At 44.1% G+C, this 21,599-nt stretch overlaps 1 protein-coding gene across 2 annotated transcripts in view; it reads right to left on the bottom strand.

The window, feature by feature from the left end:
• The window catches only part of LOC105465188 (oxysterol binding protein like 1A), a 226,096-nt gene that overhangs the window by 192,412 nt on the left and 12,085 nt on the right, over positions 1–21,599 (bottom strand). For both annotated transcript variants that reach the window (XM_011713465.2, XM_071085524.1), the window contains 3 exons: positions 14,685–14,807; positions 6,501–6,586; positions 4,896–4,970 (listed from right to left, as the gene is read on the bottom strand). In XM_011713465.2, the coding sequence (XP_011711767.1) occupies positions 4,896–4,970; positions 6,501–6,586; positions 14,685–14,805 (282 nt within the window). In that variant the 5' untranslated portion in view covers positions 14,806–14,807. Of the gene's footprint in view, positions 1–4,895; positions 4,971–6,500; positions 6,587–14,684; positions 14,808–21,599 lie in introns of those variants that run through there.

Here is a 21,599-nt window from a genome sequence, read left to right as displayed (position 1 = left end):
GTGATAAATTCACATAAAGCTTCCAATCATGTGATTATGAAACCACCTTTAGGTATCATGTTGGACTATGGTCAACAACTAGAATATACAAGAAATATACCCTATGTCATAGTTAATTTTGCATATCATTTAAATAGTCAAAAAAACATTAATATGGGGTAAAGAAACTTTTAGCTATGAAAGGACAACAGAAGTGTTATACTGAAAAAATTAGCATAAAGCTGGACAAAATTGTCAAACTAACCATTTCGTGGTGCTGGATATCCATTAAAGAAACAAACTGAGAGGCAGTTACTCCAGAGGAACGGCAGGAACTTGGAGGAAGAACACTGGGAGTCTTTAGCTTTCTAGTCACAGGCTGTTACTCCTTCCCACTTCCCCAAACAAGTCTGACCACGGCAGGCCTGGCAGTGAAACCCAGCAGTATTGCTGCCAGAGGGAAATGACTTGATTTAAAACAAAAGGCAAAAACCCAGTAAAAGTAGCAAATACAGCAGAAAACAAATGAGAATACCTACATGCTTGCTAGCATGAGGCTGCTTTTTCTATTAGAGTGTATTAGCTTTCCACCACTGCTGTAACAAATGACCACAAACTTGGTGGCTTAAAACAACAGAAAGAAACGTGTTACCTCATAGTTCTGTATTTGAGAAGTCCAGAATGGGTCTCGTTGGGAAAAATCAAGGTGTTGTAAGGGCTCTAAGGGAGAATTCATTTCCTTGCTTTTCCAGTTGCTAGAGACTGTCCACATTCCTTGGCTCACAGCCCCCTTTCCTCCAGTTTCTAAGGCAGAAACACTGTATCTCTCTGACGATTCTCTCATAGTCACATTTCCCTCTTATTACACTTCTTTCTTTTTCTTTTCTTTTTTTTTTTTTTTTTTTAATCTTGCTCTGTTGCCCAGGCTGGAATGTAATGGCGCCATCTTGGCTCACTGCAACCTCCACCTCCTGGGTTAAAGTGATTTCCTGCCTCAGCCTCCCGAGTAGCTGAGATTACAGGAGTACACCACCACACCCAGCTATTTCTTTTCTTTTCCCTTCCTTCCTTCCTTCCTTTCTCTCTTTCTTTCTTTCTTACAGGGTATCCCTCTGTCACCCAGGCTAGAGTGAAGTGATGAAATCATGACTCACTTCAGCCTCAACCTTCCAGTCTCAAGTGATTCTCCAACCTCAGCCTCCCGAGCAGTTGGGATGACAGATGCACACCACCACACCGGGCTTTTTTTTTTTTTCTTTTTCCTTTTTTCAGAGATGGGGCTCTCCCTATGTTGCCCAGGCTGGTCTCAAACTCCTGTGCTCAAGTGATCCTTCTACCTTGGCCTCCCAAACTGCTGAGGTTACAGGCGTGAGTCACTATGTCCAGCCTCTCTTACACTTCCAAGGATACCTGTGATTACATTGGGCCCACCGAGATAATCCAAAATAATCTTCCTATTTTAAGGTTAGCTGATCAGCCATCTCAACTCCATCTGCAACTTTAACTTCCCCTTGCTGTGTAACCTAACATACTTACAAGTTTTGGGGATTAGGACGTGGATGTCTTTGGAGGGCCATGATTCTGCCTACCACACAGGCAAATGGCAAAACAGCCTAAAACTTAAGAAGACTACCCTGAAAACGAAAGAACTGGAGTAGGAATAGGTAAGCCTCCCAGGTACCCCAGGCTGCTGGGAAACTCCACACATCTGCAGGAGAAAGGAGAGGGGGCCTTGCAAAAGTCAGAGCAGAGGAAGAAGTGAGAAATGCCTGGATTCTGAAAGCACTCTCCAGCCTACACACAGATCCAGGGCAGAGCGCAGAACCCTAAGGGGATTGAGGAATGGAGCCCACTGCTGCCCAAATACGGGCTCACCACTAGGCTACACAGATGCAGGCATGAATCCTAAAATACTATGCTGAAAGCCAGGCACAGTTGTGCATGCCTACAGTCCCAGCTACTCGAGAGGCTGAGGTAGGAAGATCACTGGAGCTCAGGAGTTCAAGTCCAGCCTAGGCAATATAGTGAGACTTGTCTCTAAAACAAACAAAATAAAAAAAAATTTTTTTTTTAACTCAGCAGAGGTATTAGCTGGCCAGACTCACTCCAGATTCCACAGATTAAAGCCAGGCTGGTGAATACACTTAACAAAAGGACTGCAAGACCTCTATGTTGAAAACTTCAGGCCACGCGTGGTGGCTCACGCCTGTAATCCCAACACTCAGAGGCCGAGGTGGGTGGCCCAGGAGTTCGAGACCAGCCTGGACAACACGGCAAAACCCCATCTCTACAGAAAATACAAAAATCAGCTGGGCATCGTGGTGTGCACCTGCAGTCCCAGCTGCTCCGGAGGCTGATGTAGGAGGACGCTGGAGCCTCGAGGCTGCAGAGAGCCACGATTGCATCACTGCACTCTAGCCTGGGTGACAGAGTGAGATCCTGTCTCAAAAAAGAAGAAAAAAGAAAAAAAGCTTCAAAACATTGCTGAGATAAACTAAAGAAGATCTAAATAAATGAAGGTTTCATATTCATGGATTAGAAGACTACATATTAAGATGGCAAGTTTCCACAAATTAACCTATAGATTCAAGACAACACAATCTCCATACAAATTCCAATATGTTTTTATAGAAGCTGACAAGATGATCCCAAAACTTATATGAAATGCAAAGGACTGAGAATACCCAAAATAACTTTTTAAAAGAAGATCATATTTAGAGAACTTACACTGTTTAATATCAAAACTTAGTTATTCACACCTGTAATCTCAGCACTTTGGGAGGCTGAGGTGGGCAGATCACTTGAGCCCAGGAGTTTGAGACCAGCCTGGGCAACATGGAGAAACCCCGTCTCTACTAAAAATACAACAAATTAGCCAGGCATGGTGGCACACACCTGTAGTCCCAGCTTCTCAGGAGGCTGAGATGGGAAGATCACCTGAGCCTGGGAAGCAGAGGCTGCAGTGAGCCGAGAGTGTGCCACTGCCCTGCAGCCTGGGTGACAGAGCGAGACCCTGTCTCAAAAAAAAAAATAAATAAATAAAAAAGAAAAGAAAAAAGAAGAAAAAAAACCAGAAACATTTAAATTATGGTCAGTTGATTTCCAACAAAGGTATCAGGGCAATACAATGCAAAAAGATAGTCGTTTCAATAAAACTTGAACAGATAACAAAAGGTGGCATATCCATACAGTGGAATATTCAGCCATAAAAAAGACCAAACTACTGATACATGCTACAGCATGGATGAACCGCAACAACATTATGCTAAACTAAAGAAGCCAGACACAAAAGTTTGTATGATACTATTTACAAGAAATGTTTAGGCTGAGTGCGGTGGTTCGCACTTATAATTCTAGCATTTTGGGAGACTGAGGTGGGTGGAAATCATCTGAGGTCGGGAGTTTGAGACCAGCCTGGCCAACATGGTGAAACCCCATCTCTACTAAAAATGCAAAATTAGCTAGGCATGGTGGCAGAGGCCTGTAATCACAGCTACTTGGGAGGCTGAGGCAGGAGAATCGCTTGAACCCAGGAGGCGGAGGTGAACCAAGATTGCGCCATTGCACTCCAACCTGGGTGACAGAGCGAGACTCAGTCTCAAAAAAAAAAAAAAAAAGTTTAGGAAAGGCAAATATCTAATATCTAGAGACAGGACACAAATCAGTGGTACCCTGGGGCATGGGAAAGGGGCAGGGGATGAATCTAAACAGGCATGAGGAAACTTCTGGGGTGACAAATGTTCTAAAACTGGATTTTGATGATGTCGCACAACTGTGTAAATGTATAAAAATCACTAACATGCACACTTACAATATGTGATCAAATCATGCTTTTCCTCTGCTCTCCTACCACAGCAAGCAACACTGAAGACTTCTGTGGTCAAATGTGGGTGGAGGCAGTTCTCCCCACCACCAAGCAAGCAATCAGTTCTGCAGCAAACACCAACTGTATGTCCTTTAATTCAATTCCAACACTATCTACCCAGAGACAGTATCAAGCCCACAGGTGAGGGCTCAGTCCCAGGACTTCTCCCCGCCCCTCAGACACAGCTGCAGGTCCAGACCTCCAGAACTTCTGATTGATGGGCTTTAGGTTAGGGTCCCCACGACTCCCTGTTTGAATTCCATTCATTTGCTAGAGCAGCCCACAGAACCCAGTAAAACACGTTTACCGGTTTATTATAAAGTACATTACAAAGGATACAGATGAAGAGATGCATAGGGCAAGGCATGGGGGAAGGGCACGGAGCACCCATGCCCTTGCTGGGGCGCGATCGTTCAAGAACCTCCACATGTTCAGCTACCCAGGAGCTCCCAGAACCCTGTCCTTTCAGGTTTTTATGGAGGTTCCATTAAATAAGTATTATTGATTAAACCACTGGCCAGTAGTGAGCAATTTCCCCTTCAGCCCCTCTACCCTCCCTGGAGGTTGCAAAGTTGGGTTGAAAATCCCAATCCCCTAGTCCTGCCTTGGTCTTTCTGGTGACCAGCCACTATCCTGAAGCCAGCTAGGGGTTGCCAGTCATCTTTTTGTATATCTTTAGTGTAAAAGGTCAAAGACCAAATATATATTTCACAATATCGCAGGTGAATTTTATGCAATGTAAGTTATACCTCAATTAAGCTATTTTTTTAAAAAAAGAATAATCAGGAGTTCCCCATTGCTGGAGTACACAAGCAGAAACAGAATGATCTCCTCACAGGGATGCTACAGAGTGGCGGTCTCCACGACCTTAGTACTTGACCTCACTGTCCGACTCAAAGATCTTGTGGCCTTTTGACCCAAAGTTCTGGTGTATACATTTGATTGTGCGGCTTTCTCCAGTTGCTGGTCAGATGGTTATAATAGAGAAAACAATGGTAACTACTCTTCCAAATTCCTCACTTACAAACATTGAACATAGAATGATTTTCACCTTTCGTCCTGTAAAGGCAGCTCGATGAAGCGGCGTGTCTCCCATGTCATTCAACACATTCACTTCTGCACCAGCCTAGTAAACATGACCACTTTAAATATCAAGAAATATACAATGGTGAAAATCATTCCTTCAAAATACATTAAAGCCTTAAAAAATTAAAATTGTTAATACTGTTTAGGTGTCACTACTAACAATAAATTAAATTTATAGTAAAAATAAAAAACCAGCATGGTGGTATGAGCCTATAGTCCCAGCTACTCGGGAGGCTGAGGCAGGAGAATCACCTGAACCCAGGAGTTCAAGGCAAGTCTGGCAATATAGCGAGACTCTATCTCATATATATGTATGTGTGTGTTTGTGTGTGTGTGTGTGTGTGTGTGTGTGTAGTAGGTTTCCTGAAAGGTAAAAATCTACCTGATAGGTAGAAGAATAAAAAGTAAAAAGGTGCTTTTCATTAAAAATCTATACACCTTGGCCAGGCGCAGTGGCTCACACCTGTAATCCTAGCACGTGGAGGCTGAGGCGGGTGGATTGCTTGTGCTCAGGAGTCTGAGACCAGCCTGGGCAACATGGTAAAAGTCCATCTCTACAAAAAATACAAAAACATTAGCCAGGCATGAAGGTACGTGCCTATAGCTCCAGTACTTGAGGGACTGAGGCAGGAGGATCACTTGAACCCAGGTGGTCAAGGCTGCAGCGAGCCGAGATTACACCACTGCACTTGGCGTAATCTCAGCTCACTGCACTCCAGCCTGGGTGACAAAGTGAGACCTTGTCTCAATTAAAAAAAAAAATCCATACACCTTCACTCTACTTTAGAAGCAGTCATACTGATAAAAGGAGAATGATCTCTGAATGAAATACCACATTTCCTCCATTATCACTTTACTAAGTTTTCAGGAAAAAAGATGCCATTATTTAAACGTACAGATGAATTGTAAGATGTAATCAATATGTGAGAAGTTATTCATCATAGAATTAAGAAATATGAACTCAATTCTCATTAAATGCAGTGCTAAGAGATCGTGACTTTTTTTCTGTTTTTTTTAATTTTTATTTGTGTATTGACATTATTTTTTAATTATTTAGGGTGTGCTTTGGTTATTTTTTCAACTGTCACACTCATAAAACTGAAAATAAAATCTTCATTAATATGCCCACTTCTATAATTTTTTTTTTTTTTTTTTTTTGAGATGGAGTCTCGCTCTGTCGCCCAGGCTGAAGTGCAGTGGCCGGATCTCGGCTCACTGCAAGCTCCGCCTCCCGGGTTCACGCCATTCTCCTGCCTCAGCCTCCCGAGTAGCTGGGACTACAGGCGCCCGCCACCTCGCCTGGCTAGTTTTTTGTATTTTTTAGTAGAGAGCCCACTTCTATAATTTTTAAAGGCTAGTAATATAAAAATCTAATGATTAAACATACAATTTTAATTAACCAGGCTAACTTAATTCATGTATTCAATAAAGAACACTTAAGTGTCTTGAATGATAAACTATTGCTTTAAATAAGTCACTGTGGCTCAGGCGGCTTTTCTAAGACTTTCATCTAAAAATTTACATAACAATAATATTTATTGTAGTCATTAAAAATTAGTCATAAATAGACCTTCAACAGATCCTGGACCACTTGTCTGTGTCCAAAATAGCATGCCAGATGTAGAGGTGTCCAGCCCAAGTTAGACTTACTTCTTCCTAAAAATGGAAAAATATAAGGTATTTTTAGATTATATTTAGGTAATTTTACAACAAAATTAACTTCTCCATAACAAGCGACCTCAATACTCTCCTTTGCAAAGCACTACTGATGAGTGAGAGGCAAGGTACGTGACCTTGTAAGAAGTGTAATGGGTGTAAAGGATGAGAATTTACAAGGTGCAGATCTGGTGTCACCTTCTGACTCAATGTCCTCACTTCTAAAGGGGTAGAGGGAGACTGGACGGGGGTTACATTCGAGTTAGATGATCTCTAGCAGCTTCTTGACTCTAGGGCTCCGAGTCTTTAATCATCTTGCCACCATCAGGTCAAGAGGGGTTTTCTTGACATTGTTCACAACAAGCAACTCTCTTTGAAAACCTGTATCAGGAGGGTGGATGGAGGGGATGAAGGCAGTGCACAGCAACTCTCTGTACACCTGTACCACAACAGGAGTCAGTAAAGAATATTTCCTGCAGCACCTGGGATATGGTTTGGATTTGTCCCCACCCAAATCTCATGTTGAATTGGAGCAGGGGCCTGGTGGAAGGTGACTGGATCATGGGGGCGGATCTCTCCCTTGCTATTCTGGTGACAGTGAGTTCTCATGAGATCTGAGGGTTTGCAAGTGTGTGGCACGTCCTCCTTCACTCTCTCTCCTGCTGTGCCGTGGTAAGCTGTACCTGCTTCCCCTTCACTTTCCGCCATGATTGTAAGTTTCCTGAGGCCTCCCAGTCAAGCTTCCTGGTAAGCCTGAGTAACTGTGAGTCAATTAAGTCTCTCTTCTTCATAAATTACCTGGTCTCAGGTAGTTCTTCACAATAGTGTGAAAGTGGGCTAATACAATCTGGAAAGCTATGAACTCTACAGATAGTGCTAGAAAGTAGATTCTTTGACTGCAGATAAAGTCTCAGTTAATGAGGATATTGGGTTGCCAAGGTGAAAGAGAGGATCAAAGTTAAAGGCAATTAAGTGTCAGATCCTAGCAGTAGAGCTGAGAAAAGGCATAAACAATTGAATGTTGCAAAAACTAAAACTAATTCAAGTTAGCAAAAAAACATACACAGGGCACTATTTAGAGCTGAGATAGCCCAAAATCTTCCCCAAATTCCCAATCAGACTGTAGCGAATACAGCCCTATTAAATCTGAAAATCACCTGCCGTGATGGGGCTGTTACAGCCCAAGAACATGTTATTCCAGGGGCCACTGCAGGGAAGGAGCGATGGTTTCACAGTTACTGTGAGCTGCAGTACCTCACTTACATGACACACTACCCTCAGCTCCTGGATTCCAGGATCTGAACCCACAGAAACCTCAGCCACCAACCTCAGCACACCCACAACAGGCCTCTAACAACCCTCCAAGGGACTGCAGCTGCCAACAGTGTCCCTGGGATTGTTTGCCATTTACCCAAACTCCTACATCTGTTTCCTCTCAAGTGTGTGCTCTGTGGAACCCCTAATTACACAGTCAATAAATCCCAGAGCCTCAGTCTCTCACTGAACCTATCTTTTGCTTTCTGTTCTTAGTGAAACCTAGCTCATCTTGATAAGGAACCCCCACTTATTCCTCAGGTGGGGTCCCCTGTCCCCCCTGTACCTCACTGAACAGAAGTCGTGTGAACCTCCACATCAAAACTCCCACTACTGGCCGAGCATGGTGGCTCATGCCTATAATGCCAGCATTTTAGGCCAAGGAAGGCAGACTGCTGGAGCCCAGGAGTTCAAGACCAGACTGCACAACATAGAGAAACCCCATCTCTACAGAGAATAAAAAATTTGGCCAGGTATGGTGGTGCACACCTGCAGTCTCAGCTACTCCAGAGGCTAAGGTGGAGGATCACCAGAGCCCGAGAGGTCAAGGCTGCAATGATCCATGATTGTGCCACTGCACTCCAGCCTGGACAACAAAGCGAGACACTATCTCAAACAACAAAAAACCCACTACTGCTTTTGGTTGATGACTTCTCCATTCACATCACAGCTCCTCCTTTGAGGCTTCTGTCATTAAGTCAAAGCTCTTGGCCTTCTCTGCTGCCATCTGCCAGCCTCCCAGTGGCCCAACCCTCACCAAGTAACTTCGGGCCCTATAGACTTTCAGTCTGCTGCAAATCCTGCCACCATCCTCAGGGCGTCAACTGCCTACTCAGCACCTTGGTCTCTCAGTTTCTCAGCTTCCCTCATTTCTCACAAACCATGCCTCTGCTTAAGGTCAGGGACCCACTGCCAGAGCCACAGCCTGGGTGCCATCAACACCCCTGGACTCAGAACACAGAAAGCCACTTTCCCAAGCACTCCCGACTTCGCAGCCTGTCCACACAGCCATCCCCTACACTTTCTTTTCAACTTACCCAGCCCCCAGCTCTAATCACTTTCTTTTTTCAAAAGAGGGTGTCCCTCTGTCACCCAGGCTATAGTGCAGCGGCACAATCACAGCTCACTGAAGCCTTAACCTCCTGGGCTCAACCAATTCTCCCACCTCAGCCTCCCGAGTAGCTGGGACCACAGGCATGCACCACCACACCTGGCTAATATTTGGATTCTTTTGTAGGGATGGAATTTTGCCGTGTTGCCCAGGCTGGTCTCAAACTCCTGAGTTCAAGTGATCCTCTAACCTCAGCCTCCCACAGTGCTGGGATTACAGGGGTGAGCCACTGTGCCAGGCCTAATCACTTTCATGTATATGTAAATACCCTCCATCTTCACTTCCTTCAATACATTCAGTGTCTATTCTTTAATCCCTCACTTCAACATTTCTTTATCATATCCTGAAAATCCTGGCTTCACTATAATATCTGTCACAGCAGCCTAAAAAGCCTCCAAAGCCTGCTAAGTACACGAGCCCAGTTTCTCCATAATCACACCCAGGTGGCTAACCAACGGTGAAGAAAAACAACAGAGCCCTGTGGATTTACACACCATAAACTCAGGACCTCACGCTAGCTGAAGGCCCTTCTGTAAGGTCCTGTCCAAGCATCTCTCATATGTTCCAACAAAAAGTAATTCAGTCCTTCACTATTCTCCTCAAGCCTTTTACCCAGACAACTCTACCTTAGCAAATGATGTATTTCAGCTTCACAGAGAAAACAGAAGCTTTCATAGAATTCCCTGCGCTTCCAGCACCAAATCAACCACCCCGCCTGGATCTACAGGCACTCTGCTAAACTTTCCTCCCGAGGTCTAAGACTAACCGTTCTTCCCGGATCCTGGGGCCCACCCCTTCCTGTTTCTCAGGCCCTCCTTTTTCACCTGTCTTCAACCTCTCCCCCTTTAGCTGCCATGGGAAGGAGTGAATGCTCCGATCTTTTCCATTTAATGAGGAAACACAAATGAAACCCTCCCTACTCCATGCTCCCTGGCAGCTACTGCGCCCCTCACTCTCCCCATTCTCCTCTTCACTGGCTCTTTCTACCCGACAGTCCTTCCTGTCAGCCCCCACCCACTGCAGATGAAGCTCATCTCCCACCAGGTCATGAACACCGTCCTCAGTTTTTAACAAGAAATGGGTCCCGGGGGCAGGTTTCCGCCATCACTGCATCACTGGACAGCACGGCCACATTCTTCCCTGGCTGCCACAGCCCTGTACCCTGTGGGTCCTCTCATTTCTCTGGCACTACTTTTCCATATCCTTTGGAAAATTTATTTTCCCCGACTAGTCCATTACTGGTCACTTCAAAAGTGGTACTTCAGCTGGGCATGGTGGCTCACACCTGTAATCCCAGCATTTTGGGAGGCCAAGTCGGATAGATTGCTTGAGTTCAAGATGAGCCTGGGCAATGTAGTGAAACCCTATTTCTACAAAAAATACAAAAATCAGCCAGGCGTGGTGGCGCACACCTGTAATCCCAGCTACTCCAGAGGTTGAGGTGGGAAGATCACTTGAGCCTGGGAGTTCAAGGCTGTAGTAAACCATGATCATACCACTGCGCTCCAGCAGGGGAGACAGAGCAAGACCCTGTCGCAAAAAAGAAAGAGAAAGAGAGAGAGAAAGATAAAAAGAAAAAAAGAGGTATTTCATGGCCCTCTCCCACTGCTTCCGTTGTTTCTGTGCTGTTGACTTCAAAATCCATATTTCCATCTCCAAAGTGTCCACTAGACATCTCCATTTGGCTGGGCAGGGTTCCTCAGGCCCACAAAGCACAAAGTTGAACTCACCTGTCGTCCTCCATACACATACTCACAGGAACCACCAGGCCCGTCCCACATGTGTGTTCACAATGGATGGCCCCTCATTCCCCTCACTTCTCACTCAACAGCAGCAGCACCTTCCTGCTTTCTCCTTTTCACCCCACACTCAATTAGCTTGACTGACTCCAACTCCTAAATATTCATTACATCTAGTTTTCTCCATTACCTCTGCTTCTGCCCCCAGCCAAACCACACTGTCTCCTCTCACTTCCTACGACAGCTTCTGAGCTGGTGTCTTCACATCTAGTATCTCCAAATAGGGCTGTGGATCAAGAAATGAAAATTTCCAAGATCCAGCCAGGCGCAGCAGCTCACACCTGTAATCCCAGCACCTTGGGAGGCCAAAGTGGGCAGATCACTTAAGGTCAGGAGTTGGAGACCAGCCTGGCCAACATGGTGAAACCCCATCTTTACTAAAAATACAAAAATTAGCCTGGTGTGGTTGTGGGCACCTGTAATCCCAGCTACTTGGGAGGCTGAGGCACAAGAATCGCTTGAACCCAACAGGTGAAGGTTGCAGTGAGCCAAGATTGCACCACTGCACTCCAACCTGGGCAACACAGCAAGACTATGTCTCAAAAAAAGAAAAAAATTTCCAAGATCCTACATTTCCTTTTAAAATACTTCATACAGGTTTTATACTCTTTCACAACTTATCGATATCTAAAAGGGTGTGTTCAATGAATAAGAAATGTCAAGTTTTGGAGTATTTTACAAAGAATAGTACACTATATAGAATATTAAAACACTAAAACACCAGCAGGTATTACTGGGGAATATTCAAAAAACTTCACATTTGGACCACCTAGTAAAGGACCACCTAGTAAAGTGACGGCAATACACAGAACTGTGTGTTGAGACTGCCAATATAAGTACTTAGTTTGCTTCCAAAATTTATTATTTCTTGGAACATCACTCATAGAATTTACAAAAAGTATATTATGTATATACATATTTATTTTATTTTATTTTTTGAGACAGATTCTCACTCTGTCGCCAGGCTATAGTGCAGTGGCACGATCTTGGCTCACTGCAAGCTCCGCCTCCCGGGTTCAAGCTATTCTCCTGTCTCAGCCTCCCAAGTAGCTGGGACTACAGGCGCCTGCCACCATGCCCAGCTAATTTTTGTATTTTTAGTAGAGATGGGGTTTCACCATGTTGGCCAGGATGGTCTCGATCTCCTAACCTCATGATCTGCCTACCTCAGCCTCCCAAAGTGCTGGGATTACAGGCATGAGCCACTGTGCTTGGACACATATACATATTAATATTTATTTTATTTGCAAGAATGACTCACACTATCATCAGACAGGACCAGGAACACATACTTGTAACACAACATCAGCTACAAGCAAAACTAATTCTATCCTCCTCTCCCAGACCCTAAAAAAGCTAACTTTCACTTTCCACTCACATCAGCCCTTCTTTCCCTCACTTTCAACTTGACATCAGTGGATTCCTTCCGAACAGTAACATCTCTATGTTGACTGTTAACCTTTAATTCTTGCAGGAGAATCACAGTAATTTATACCATTTTCCCAATTTGTCATGATTTGGAAAAACAAGAAAGAAAGGAAAGAAAACCAAGAAATGCCAGGAAGGAATCCCCCACATGGAAACACTATTCACGCCTGGTCTTGCCCACCCCTCCCCACTCCTTTGAGAACTGCACATCAACTGACTATGTCACCTTCTGCATCAACCCTTCAAACTACCCTTAAGATAAAGTCTGACTGACAGGTATAATGAGGTGAAAATTGAAAAAAAAATTAACATATTTCTCAGCTTTACATTTCCAAGTAGATGACTTTCTCCTAATTGGCCTGAGGCAACCATGGGTGGAGGTGGGAAAGGGAGACAGAAAAGGGTCACTGAGGATGATCAAATGTTTTGGCATTCAAAATAGAATCCTGAGGTAAAGATAAAGAGCCAGTCTTTGCTGAAGAATAGGGGCAAATTTTATATATTTTTTATTTTTTAAATATTTTTTTTCCTCAGATCATTCTCCATAACAAAGACATTTTAAAATTCCTTTTTCCAACTCAGTTTCTAGACAACCCAGATCCTCAGATCACAGTTTCTTCCCTATTGCAAAGATGCTATTTCTTCCCCACTGAGGGTGAGGTCATGAGGTTTGCTGTCCTGGTACAAGAGGAGGAAGTAGCAAAAAGAATAAAATATCCATCTGAAGCCAGCCCTTTCTGGGACTGAGGAACTGTGGAAGAAGAAAAGACAAAAGCTGAGACACGTGGCTCTGGATCTTACACTCAGAAAGTGGGATGCATTGGGGAGACACGGAGAACAGGCAAGCTGCTTCCGGGATGCAGGAAAAGACCCCTCTAGGTCGCCCATCTTAGCACTCCCCTGCCAGGTGCCGCATCAAAGTAGACTCAGTAAGGTGTCCTGAGGGAAGGCTACATTTTGGCTAACCAGAGCTATTCTAGTTTCCGCCATGGCATTGGCTCCCACATGCCACTCTCCCAAGAGGGGAACAGGAGTGTGTCTGCATTGAACCAGCAAGCCTAGGCCCGGTGCCAGATGAAGATGTGACAGAGGGTAACACAAGCCACATGAGAGTCTCCTGATACAGCCAAGGAGTCTTACTATAGCACACAACACACTGAGAGACCTGATTCTTTGACTTTTTACCTGAGTTTCACGTCAGGTTCCAATGCTTAAGGAGCACCAGGAAGACAAGGGTGGCTGAGGAACCAAAGCCGAGTCATAGATTTGAGGAAACCCTGCCCTCTCCACCGCACAAACACACAGCAAGGCTCGCCTCTACACTCGAACACCAAGTTAGAGGAAATACAGGGGAAGGGAGACCAAGACTTTATCAAAAGGGCTACTAAAAAAAGTATGGCTAGATGCAGTGGGTCACACCTGTAATCCCAACATTTTGAGAGGCCGAGATAGGAGGATCGCTTGAGACCAGGAGTTCAAGACCAGTCTGGGGAACACAGCAAGATTCCATCTCTACAAAAAATAAAAAAATTAGCCAGGCGTGGTGGCATGTGCTTGTAGTCCCAACTACTCTGGAGGCTGAGGTGGGACAAAAACTTGAGCCCAGAGGTCTGAGGCTGCCATGAGCTGTGAGCAAGCCCCTGCACTCCAGCCTGGGCAACAGAACAAAACTCTGTCTCAAACAAACAAACAAAAAAGACAGAAGTACCCAAAGACTAACATTTACTCCCCTGACACCTCCGAGAACATGAAGGGGTTTATTACAATACCAGAGCCATTTTAGAGAACACGTTTTATTTCTCTGCACATTTGATGCAAGATTGTGATGTATTGGCCCCTTTGCTACCCAAGGCACATTATGACTTGGCTGCTATGTTGTTTCTTCTTCCTTGAACCATTTTTGCTTCTCTATTGTCACCTGGTTAACTCCTACTCTTTCACATTTCACCTTAGAATGGTTTCCTCCAAGAAGCTAATCCTTCCAGTTCCAGTTCCACACCTCTCCCATGACACCTGCACCTCCACATCCTGGTGCATATTTTGTAATGCACACTAGTCTGATCTATTAATCTACTAGAGTAAGCTCAATGAGGGCAGGGATCCTATCTGCCTCTTCATCATTATCTCCAGGGCACACAGTAAACACTCAAACCTGCTAGGTCAACTGCAATGTCTTCAAGAAGAAAAAAAATTAACATAGGATATATCCTGTGGGCTAGGGTCACCCTTGTGGCTTGTAATATTTGGGATCCATAACAATTTTAAGAATGGACCTCCCTTTCTCTGACTTAGAGGGGACTAGGAGAGACGTTTCCTCCAATCTGTAGGGTTCTTCCTAGCATGACAGAGATTAATTACACGATAGATCAGAAAGGTTAGCATTAAATAAACGCCAAGAGTAGTGCAGACTCATACGAGAAAGCTACAAAATCCATTCAAAGTTTACCTTTGCAATTAATGTCAGCAATCACTTCATTCCTCGCCATGGTCTCTAAGAGCTGTCGTACTTCTTTAGCATTGCCATTTCTGGCGTGATGGAGAAGCTGTTGCTCTGCTTCCGTGCTCATTTCTAGATTAAGAAAATAATAACATTGCTATTATCTGAGAACATAATGAGCTTTTAGATATTACCTGCTAATATAGAAAGGGGAAATAATCATCATTTTGCAGCTGATAAGACAGACACAAGAACTGAATAAATCCATTGCAGGGTGAGAACTTAAGCCTGAGACCCCTTGCCCTTCCTATTATTATTGAAGCAGCATACTAGAAACTTGGGCAAGTCTCTTAACTTCTTAAGGCCTTAGTTTCCTCATCTGCAAAATACAACCAACCTCATAAACTGTTCGTTATAAGATTATGTATGTGAAAGCATTCTGTCAAATACATAGTATTATGCAAATGGTTATTACATTAAAAATTAGACATAAAAGGAAAAAACAAAATTAGAGATAAAGTCAAAATATGACCATTCATATAGGAATAGTGTAAGACTAACATGTAAACTAACACATTCAAAACTGTGCAAAAAGTCATTCTGAATAGAAACTCATTACAGATAAACATCCTGAAGTAGCTATATGTAAACAAATAAATTGGCTGGGCGCAGTGGCTCAAGTCTGTAATCTCAGCACTTTGGGAGGCCGAGACAGGCGGATCACAAGGTCAGGAGATCGAGACCATCCTGGCTAACATGGTGAAACCGTCTCTACTAAAAAATACAAAAGACTAGCTGGGTGAGCTGGCGGGCGCCTGTAGTCCCAGCTACTGGGGAGGCTGAGGCAGGAGAATGGCGTAAACCCGGGAGGCGGAGCTTGCAGTGAGCTGAGATCCGGCCACTCCACTCCAGTCTGGGCGACAGAGCGAGACTCCGTCTCAAAAAAAAAAAAAAAAAAAAAATTTTTTTCTATCGTATTTTCTTATCAAGCCCCAAACCAAATACAGAAAATTACAACCAAATTTCAAGCATTTATGTCAAAATGAGAAAATGTTACAAACAGCAATTCCCAGAAGTATGTCATTCTTACTAATAATCAAACAAATAGAAATCATTCAAACACAAGTGACAGTTTTCTTGCCCATCGAATTAGCAAAAATAAAAACAGACAAGAAACAATGCTGGCATGGGTAGGAAATAGCACTCCTGTACAGTGCTAAAATGAATATAAATGCATACAACCTTTCATACATTACAGGCGGAGATCAGCAATTTGGCAATATCAAATAAACTTCAAAATTCATACATACCATTTACTTTGTCTGGGCAACTCTATTTCTAGGAATCTATCCTGCAGAAACATTTACACAAGATTTTTTATTTAAATGTTTATTTTTCCCCTCATGTTTGCTGTCATCTTACACAAGATTATTTTGAAAGCATGTTCATAAAGATTATAGTTTTTGTAATAGTGGAAAAGTTAGAAACCACTCCTTGTCATCAACAGGGGACTGGTTAAATACACCTTCCAGTGAGATTAAAAGAGATGGGCTGTATAGGCTGGTGACTGGATGGGTTTTGAAGGCATGGTTTCAAAACAGAGCAGAGTAAACAGGTGGACCCCAGCCCTCAACCCCTAATCAGCATTTCTTTTTTTTTTTTTTTTTTTTTTTTTTTTTTTTTTTTTGAGACGGAGTCTCGCTCTGTCACCCAGGCTGGAGTGCAGTGGCCGGATCTCAGCTCACTGCAAGCTCCGCCTCCCGGGTTCACGCCATTCTCCTGCCTCAGCCTCCGGAGTAGCTGGGACTACAGGCGCCTGCCACCTCGCCCGGCTAAGTTTTTGTATTTTTAGTAGAGACGGGGTTTCACTGTGTTAGCCAGGATGGTCTCGATCTCCTGACCTCGTGATCCGCCCGTCTCGGCCTCCCAAAGTGCTGGGATTACAGGCTTGAGCCACCTCGCCCGGCCTAATCAGCATTTCTTATGCTGGCAAGCCAGGCTTTACCCTCTATGAGACTTAGCTAGTTCTATTTCCTAAAGTACAAGAGAGACACCAGGAGCTCCCAGCAAGTGGTCAAGCCAGGAAAACCTTACAGTGAAGTTAGCAGTCAACAGGCTCCACCCACTGTCTCAGTTTTCAACCAACTTTCTAGCTCCCCACTCTTAAACATGAAAGACAAAGACCAAAACCAAACAGGGAAGAAAAGCAACCTAGAGAAAACAAGGCAGCAAAGAAAAGGTTAAAAAATAATAACTAATATCCTTAGATAATAAATGATATTCTGTTCTATAACAAAAACAAGATGCTATCTAAAAAAAAAAACAAAGCTTGAGAAAAAGAACTTTGGAAATAAAAACAGCAAAAATTTAAACTTCAATAAAAGAGTTAGAAAATAAGTTGAGACTATCTCCTAGAAAATAAAACCGTTAAGAAAATAGGAGATAAAAGATGAATGTTGGTCAGGCACAGTGGCTCATGCCTGTAATTCCAGCACTTTGGGAGGCCGAGGCAGGCAGACCATTTGAGCCCAGGGGTTCAAAACCAGCCTGGACAACATGGTGAAACTCCAACTCTACTAAAAACATAAAAATTAACTGAGTCTGGTGGTGCACATCTGTAACCCCAGTTACTCGGGAGGCTGAGGCTGCGGAATCACTTGAACTTGGGAGATGGAGGTTGCAGTAAGCTGAGATCATGCCACTGCACTCCAGCCTGGGTGATAGAGTGAAACTTGGTATCAAAAAAAAAGACTGTTAAGATAATTGGTCCAGGAGGTCGAACACTGAAACAGAAGTTCTATAAAAAGAAAACAGAGATAGAGAAAATAAAGAATTTCTTTGGCAGGCCAAGGCAGTAGGATCACTTGAGGCAGGAGTTTAAGACCAGCCTAATATGGTGAAACCTCATCTCTACTAAAAATAGAAAAATAAATTTAGCCAGGTGTGGTAGGGGAGGCCGGCCTGTAGTCCCAGCTACATCAGGAGGCTGAGGCAGGAGAATCGCTTGAACCCGGGAGGCAGAGGTTGCAGTGAGCTGAGATCATGCCATCGCACTCCAGCCTGGGCAACACAGCAAGACTCCGTCTCAAAAAAAAAAAAAAAAAAGAATTTAAGGAAGTCTTACAGCACTGAAAGGCCTAATGAGAGCCCGACAATTCTGGAAAATTTCTGATCTGCAGACAAAAGAGAACCTATGAAAGCACATCATCATGAAATTTTAGAACTTTGGTAACAAAAGATATCAGGTAATAAACAAAAGAGCAGGAATCAGAATGATTTTGACTTCTCTATCACAACATAGGCATCCAAAAGACAATAAAGCAATGCCCAAAAGTTCTAGAGGAAAATTATTTCCAACCCCCAATTCTATAATTAGCCAATCAAAAGTAGGAGTACAATAAGGACATTTTTAAATATACCAGTATATCAATTTATTTCCCATGCACCACTTCTCAGGAAGCCACTAGGGGTGTAGCCCACCAAAATTAAAAAACCAAGGAAGAGGAAGACATTAGCAAAGACATTAGAAACAGAAAATTAGCAAAGGAATCCCCAGAGTGAGGGGAAACCCCGGATATTTAGTTGTGGGCCTGGCCTAGCTCTTATCCATACTTGGTTTATCTGGCCCCTACGCTAAGGATGTTCTGCTGCCTGTTCAGCTGAGGGTCCTAATTCCACCCCCTCAGGAGTGTTCTCCTTCCACCCACACCTGAGAAATACCTGTGGGCTCAGAGGCAGAAAGTGAAGAGCCTAATCCCCCAACAAATTCCTGCCATCCAGGAGCCCACATCTGGTCCCTACTATAGCCCTACTAAGCCATCAGCCTGGCTAAGGCCTATTTCCAGTGCTCGCACAAGGCCTCGCTCAGTGGCTTCCCTTTGAAAGAGCTCTTATAGGCCGGGTGCGGTGGCTCGCACCTGTAATCCTAACACTTTGGGAGGCCAAGGCAGGTCGATCACCTGAGGTCAGGAGTTTGAGACCAGTCTGACCAACATGGTGAAACCCCGTGTCTACTAAATGCAAAAAAATTAGCCGGGCATGGTGGCACATTCCTGTAATCCCAGCTACTTGGGAGGCTGAGGCAGGAGAATCACTTGAACCCAGGAGGCGGAGGTTGCAGTGAGCTGAGATTGTGCCACTTCATTTCAACCTGGGCAAAAAGAGCAAAATTCCATCTCAAAAGAAAAAAGAAAAAAAAGAAAAAGCTCTTATAAACTCTGCAGGAAGCCAAACCCAGGATCAGGCTGTTTAAAGAAAAACTTATTCAGTGATACTCGTTAAAGCATGATAGAAAGACTTATTCAGGACCTCTGTGGCAGTTACAAGGACCACCACAAGACGGTCTTGCAGTGGGGAAGACAGCTCAAGCTCAACTCTGAATACAGCAAGGACAAGTGGGATTATGGCCAAGGAGCAGGGTCAGGGTCAGTGGGTGGAAAAGTACTCAGAGGAAACATCAGGGGCAGAGGGGATTCTGGCTAAACCAAACTAACAGGGTTGTCGCTGAAGACAAGCCAGGGTGGTCAGACACCACCCGGGGGATGGTGGAGGATGAGGAACCTGAGCAGATATCAAGGGTGGAGGGTTCTTGCTAAAACCGGATTTTACAAGGAAGTGCACAGATGGACCCAGCAGAAGGTTCAGAAGTCTGATTAAAGTTCGGCCAAGTAAAGAATCTCTGTCATGACTCAGAATCTTATTTTCAGAGTAAATTTCTGGGGGGACTTCATCTAACAGTGATTGTAATGCCCTTTCTTCAGTGTGCTAATCAGCTTTTATATTAATCCCCTCTGCATTCATTCACCTGTTAAAATATCTAATATTTTAAAAATGTTAGCAATACTTATATTCACTGTAGCATTATTTATAAAGAAAAAAAATCAGGACCAGGCACAGGTGCTCACTCTTGTAATCCCAGCACTTTGGGAGGCTGAGGAGGGCAGATCACTTGAGGTCAGGAGTTCGAGACCAGCCTGGCCAATGCGGCAAAAAAACTCCGTCTCTACTAAAAATACAAAACTTAGGCAGGCGTGGTGGCGGGCGCCTGTAAAACCATCTACTCAGGAGGCTGAGGCAGGAGAATCGCTTGAACCCGGGAGGCAGAGGTTGCAGTGAGCAGAGATCACACCACTGCACTCCAGACTGGGCAACAGAGGGAGACTCCATCTCAAAAAAAGAAAGAAAGAAAGAACAAAAAATTAAAGATCCATCAATAAAGGTTCATTCACCTAATACTATGAAACCATTAAAAATATTACAGAAGACCCAGCCTGGCAACACGGTGAGACCCTATGTCTATAAAAATACAAAAAATCAGCTAGGCATGAGGCCGGGCGTGGTGGCTCACGCCTGTAATCCCGGCACTTTGGGAGGTCCAGGCAGGTGGATCACGAGGTCAGGAGTTCAAGACCATTCTGGCTAACATGGTGAAACCCCATCTCTACTGAAAAAAAAAAAATTTAGCCAGGCGTAGTGGCGGGCGCCTGTAGTCCCAGCTACTTAGGAGGTTGAGGCAGGAGAATGGCGTGTGAACCCAGGAGGCAGAGCTTGCAGTGAGCTGAGATCGTGCCACTGCTCTCTAGCCTGGGCAATAGAGCGAGACTCCGTCTCAAAAAAAAAAAAATTAGCTGGGCATGGTGGCGTGAGCCTGTAGTCCCAGCCATTGGGGAGGCTGAGGTAGGAGGATCACTTAAGCCCAAGAGGTCAAGGCTGCAGTGAGCCAAGATCGTGCCACTGCACTCCAGGCTGTGTAACAGAGACCCTGTCTCAGAAAAAAAATTTTTTTTTTGATAAAAATATATTATAGAAGAAGCTGGGGGCAATGGCTCAGCACTTTGGGAAGCCATGGTGGGTGGACCTCGAGTCCAGGAGATAAAGACCAGCCTGGGCAACATGGTAAAACCCCATCTTTACAAAAATACAAAAATTAAGCCAGGCATGGTGGTGTGCGCCTGCAGTCTCCGCTACCTGAGAGGCTGAGGTGGGAGGATCAGGAAGTTGAGGCTGCAGTGAGCTGAGATCACGCCACTGCACTTTAGCCTGGATGAGAGTGATACCCTGTTTCAAAAAAAAAAAAAGTAAATCAAAGAAAAAGAAAAAAAGTTTAAATAATTTATAAAGCCATGAAATTGCAATATATTGTTAGGACAGATGGTACCTATATAGATTAAGCTCTCTCTATGTTTGCTATATACTGGCAGAGAAACAGAGGGAAAAGATATCAGGATGTCAACAGTGGTTACTCCTTGTGGTGAAATTATGAATGGTTTTAAATATCTTCTTTGGTTAGTTGTATTTTCCAAATTTCCTACAATATAAAGTCATTTTATAACTGGAAAATGTAAGTTATTAAAGATAAAAACCAAAAAAGCTTCATGTCTAATTAACAAGGCATTTATCACAGAGGATTTTTTTAATATATTTTCAATCATGTACATTAAACAAGGAGTGATGGTCTAGACTTGCTGGCATATTACACAGAAAGGTTTAATATTCTTTTCTTTTTTTTTTTTTTTTTTTTTTTTTTGAGACGGAGTCTCACGCTGTTGCCCAGGCTGGAGTGCAGTGGCGCGATCTCGGCTCACTGCAAGCTCCGCCTCCCGGGTTCACGCCATTCTCCTGCCTCAGCCTCCTGAGTAGCTGGGACTACAGGCGCCCGCCACCGCGCCCGGCTAATTTTTTGTATTTTTAGTAGAGACGGGGTTTCACTGTGGTCTCGATCTCCTGACCTTGTGATCCGCCCACCTCGGCCTCCCAAAGTGCTGGGATTACAGGCTTGAGCCACCGCGCCCGGCCTAATATTCTTTTCATGCCTTTAAAGTATGAATCAAAAAATGTTTGAGGCCGGGCGCGGTGGCTCAAGCCTGTAATCCCAGCACTTTGGGAGGCCGAGACGGGCGGATCACGAGGTCAGAAGATCGAGAC

This window comes from Macaca nemestrina, chromosome 19 (genome assembly GCF_043159975.1).
Source record: "Macaca nemestrina isolate mMacNem1 chromosome 19, mMacNem.hap1, whole genome shotgun sequence".
Classification (NCBI taxonomy): domain Eukaryota; kingdom Metazoa; phylum Chordata; class Mammalia; order Primates; family Cercopithecidae; genus Macaca; species Macaca nemestrina.
The sequence above is the reverse complement of the archived record's forward strand: the minus strand, read 5'-3'. Positions and strand labels throughout refer to the sequence as shown.